Consider the following 4,709-nt stretch of genomic DNA (forward strand, 5'->3'; position numbering starts at 1 on the left):
CACCTTTAGAAAAGGAATTGCATACAACGGAAACATCACCTTTAGAAAAGGAATTGCATAAAAACGAAACATCACCTTTAGAAAAGGAATCTAAGAATGATAGCCAAGCACATTCCTCAACCGGAAACAAATTCAATGCACTGAAGTATTTTACCACTCCAGAACCCAAGGAAGATGGCGAAAAATTGGAAACCAAATCAGTGGCATATAGCGAAAAGCATGAAAGCTCACTATACGAGGATGACAAAAATAGCACATCATCCAGTTCAATTGATGCTGTGAGAGAAGACTATATGAAATATAACAAATACAGTATCCCCAAAGAAACCGTAAAAGAAAGAGAAAATGCATCAGACTCAGGACGTCAGTACCAGACGCACGTTCTCAGTGAACAGAAGAGTATAGGAGTACACGATCATGAAGATGGAAATGCATACTGCTATAATCAAGAAGGAATGGAAGAAGGGCATGATGAAGATGGAAGTGCATACTGTCATAATCAACAAGGCATGGAAGAAGGGGATGATGAAGATGGAAATACATACTGCTCCAATCAAAAAGGCATGGAAGAAGCGGATGATGAAGATGGAAATACATACTGCTCTAATCAAAAAGGCATGGAACAAGAAAGGCACAATTCGCATGAAGATGGTATGCCAATTATTGATGCAAATGGTGAAAATTTGGAACATGAGCAAGGGAAAAAATTGCGACGAAGAGAACCACACGATGCGAATAATGTGGACAAGGAAAAACTTGTACTTACAGATTACAAGGAATGGCTTGATCAAAAGGAATATGCTATAGTACGCGTAGTACAAAATTTGTGGTGTAAGATCTTTAATTCCAATTTTATGATTCGACGTAGATATAAAGATCATGTTAAAGATAAAGGAATGCCCACAAATCAGGGATGGAACAGTTGGATGAAGAAATTGAATAATGAATGGTCAAGCTACAATGTCTACATACACAACGAAAGAACTAAATGGTTCCAACAAAAGGAAATAGAGTTCCTTCAATTTATACAAAACTTCCAACTTAAATGGATGCATTACAACAAAGAATTGCTACAAGATTACTCTTTCGATTTTTATAAAAAATCACTAAAATGGAAAGATTCCAAATGGATTCAATGGATTGAAAAGGATGGAGAATCTATCATGATGATGGATATAGATATATGGATAGACCAAATTAGAGCAGAATACAATTTATGGCAACTGAAAGCTTGGGAACAATGGAAAAATAACAAAATTCTTGATTGGTTATTGAGTGAAGAGAAATGTGATCAATATCAGTATTGGCTAAAATGGGAATACTCGAATAAAAAACCATCACTTAGAAACGAAAAACTCGACTGGTACAAATGGAAGAAGATTAGACAAAGTGAAGCTAAAGACTGGCAAAAATGGGTCCGGGAAAAAGAACAGGCATTAATAGAAGTTAAGAACCTAATATGGCAAAATTGGAAAGAGGAAAAAAAAAAGGTATTTTTCTCAATGCTCAACCACTTTATTAAAAATTGGATAGCCAACAAGCAATGGAAAGTATGGATACTCGACTTGAAAAGCACACAAGCAAAATAATGACGTGGTTAGCGGAAACGGATTCATTTGAACCCAACTGAATCAAAGCAAATGAAGACAAATCTACGTGATCATTTTTACCTCTGGACTATGTCCTTGACATAACTGCGCACATTAAAACTGCCAAGACGACTACGAAATTAGTGAAGGCCAAAAAAATATATATATTCAAAAAGACAGGGTAGAAGAAAAATTCTTTATTATATCAAATTTGTGTACTTACAGAGCAAGTATGTCCTTTCCTTTTTTTTTTTTTTTTTGCATAGGAGGAGCACAACTTTTACTACATAGAACACAATATTTTTGATATCTAGTAGTAGGGGGAAAAAAAAATCAGTTGTCGATGGGTAAAATTGCAATAATCAGGATCCTCAATACACAGAAATTTTTATTAAAAAAGGAAGTACCTTCTCATAATCCATATAAAGAATTATCTCCAATTATGAGCAAAACGTTCCCCGAAAAATCATATGAAGAAAAAAGTTACGTCTATTTTACACATCTTTCCGTGAGGATAAGAAGAATTTGCTAGAGGACAACACTTAATATTTTTTCATAAAGAATCCCCATTATTTTCAAAAAAAATTGAATTGTTCTTAATAACAATTCATGTTTTTTTTTATATTTTTGTTGTAAAAAGTATATATATACTAAAAAACCTTTATTGTTTAGGATTGTTCTTAATTAGTTATATTCACGTTAGTTCTTACTATCTATACATATATTATATATATACAGTTATTTGTTTTTATTCATTTGTTCTTTCTTTTGTTGTATTTGTTTTCTTTAATTAATTTATATAGTTGCATTTATTCATTTATTATTCATTTACATAATTAGCTGTATGGTAATATTTACACTACATATACTGCTTATTTGAATATCAGTTATTACTGTTTCTACAATTATTTGTGTGCTCAGTAATAATGTTTCAGTATGCGTTTTACAATAATTTTTGTCAAAAGAATGAATACTGTTCACACCTTAACACGATTATTATCTTATGTTTTTTACCGTGCGCATAAGAATAGATAATTTTCAAACTTTATAAGAACCATTTTAAACATTAAATAATAAATGATGTGTTAAAGTCTTCGCATTGGGGCAGCCTGCTTTAGGGGCTCAATATTAAGGATTAAATGTTATCTGATAAAAAAATTCTAATTCCAAATGCTATATAATTAACCATGAATATTCAATTTTCTACTAATTATATCTTTAAGGGGCAGCAGGTTCTGTCTCGCCCAACACTCTCATCCCAGCCACTTGCTATAATTCATGGACACATATGTAACCTATAAATTACTGTTCCATTACCAATTTAAATACATTTTTACTTATTATTCTGCTGCTCCAATTTTGTTGTTATATATTTATATATTCCCCCCAATTCTTTAGTTGTCTCTTCTCTCATTTTTGAAACTTTTACATTTTCTAATCCTTTTGCCATGAAGTTTTTATTGTAAGAAAATGATAATTTCATTTTTACAATTTTTTATTGTCTTATAGTAAAATATTTTTTCTTTCATTTTATTTAAAAAGGGGGAAACAAAAAGAAAAAAAAAGAACATTCTGTTTGTATAAGTCCTGCCAATTCTGACCCCCTCATTACACATTCCTTTGTACATTAGGAACAACTTTTATTACCAATATTTCACGTATAGATGCGTTATTTTTTATGTTAATAGGAAATAGGAGACTTCCATATACAATCAATTCTAATGTGCCGAGCGAAATGAGTCTTGACTATATTAGGGGAAAAAGGGAGAAGTAAATAAGGATGTAGACATCATCCACTTTATTTTGCCCTACTTTGTTCTATTTAACCCTATTTTACTACACTTATATTGTGTTCTACCCTACTCTGTTCTATTTTATTTGTCTCCAATTTCTTCTTTTTTTTTTTTTTTCTCTCTTGAATAACGAATAGCTTCTACCTAACATTTATCGCTAATTCAAAGTCTCTCAGTTGTGGTTATTTAAAGTACATCGCTTCTACGATATCAGTAGCTTGTCAGTTGTTATAAAAAAACAAAAATTTTAAAAGACCAAACTGAGTAATATAATTTTGAGGCTTATTATAAAAAGTGGACATCCTTCTTCGTCCATGTCCTTTGAGATAATTAAATTAAATAAACAACTGGTTAATTAAGGCTATGTGCCGACCGAACGTTTTCTCATCTGAGTGTAGTTTACACATGCATAGACACAAACGTATGTACGTACCAGAAACCTGCTCATTGGCCTCGTTTATCATCAGAAACGTTCCTCTTTTATATGTTTCATTTTAAATACGACTCTAATCGTAATGGAAGTACGACACACAATGATGTAACATGTTGTTTGTTATTTATTCTTTTCATTGTTTGCCATCTTGCATAGTCCATGAAGAAGGCAATGTACACAGATGTAACTCCATCTATGCCACCACTTTGAGTAAGAACAGAACTATAATAATAACGACCCTTATGGAACGCTCGTACACTTTAATTAAGTAATTTCTTGTGCTCAAAAAAATGCCCATTTTTTATTATTTTGCGCTCGTGCAATTATACCATTGAAGCAGTGGAAGGAGACAATTTAATCGATAATTTGTTCCCTTAAAAAATTCATCCGTAACACATTCCTGCTACCTGATAGGGCGCGATTAAGTTCTCATGTTTGTAACTTTACTCTTCCCAACTGCGACATCATTTCAGCAATTTATACTTTAGCAAAAAAGAATAATTCTACCAGATGAGGAAAAATAAATAAAACGTACATATAATAAGCGATTATCACAATGCCCGGATTCTAACTAAATTCTGAGTGAACAAATATATATATATGTGGACACATTTTTGCGATCATTTATTTAAAGGGGCTTGAAGGAGCTTACGCTATGCTTTTTTATAAATGTAATCAACCCTCAATGAATGTGGGCACAGCACGCCGGTTAATTATTACCAACAATTTGCTTTTAAACGCAAAGTGAACCCAAAGGAATTGCTAATCGAAATGTAAACTTTACAAAAAAAAAAAGTTAGATCTTTTCTTATAAATAAACATGGGCCTGCTCAAATAAAACAAGTTACAATTTTTTCATGTACCGCTCACAATATTTTTTTTTTTTTTTTTTTT

The 4,709-nt window shown here is 31.9% G+C and overlaps 1 protein-coding gene across 1 annotated transcript in view; it reads left to right on the forward strand.

Annotated features, from left to right (window-relative positions):
* The window catches only part of AK88_01464 (uncharacterized protein), a gene marked incomplete at both ends in the record, with an annotated part of 5,720 nt that extends 4,131 nt beyond the window's left edge, over positions 1 to 1,589 (forward strand). Inside the window, one exon of the mRNA XM_012479099.1 lies at positions 10 to 1,589. Coding sequence (XP_012334522.1) covers positions 10 to 1,589 — 1,580 coding nt within the window. The remainder of the gene's footprint in view (positions 1 to 9) is intronic.
* Positions 1,590 to 4,709: the final 3,120 nt, after the last annotated feature.

This window comes from Plasmodium fragile (genome assembly GCF_000956335.1).
Source record: "Plasmodium fragile strain nilgiri unplaced genomic scaffold supercont1.13, whole genome shotgun sequence".
NCBI lineage: Eukaryota > Apicomplexa > Aconoidasida > Haemosporida > Plasmodiidae > Plasmodium > Plasmodium fragile.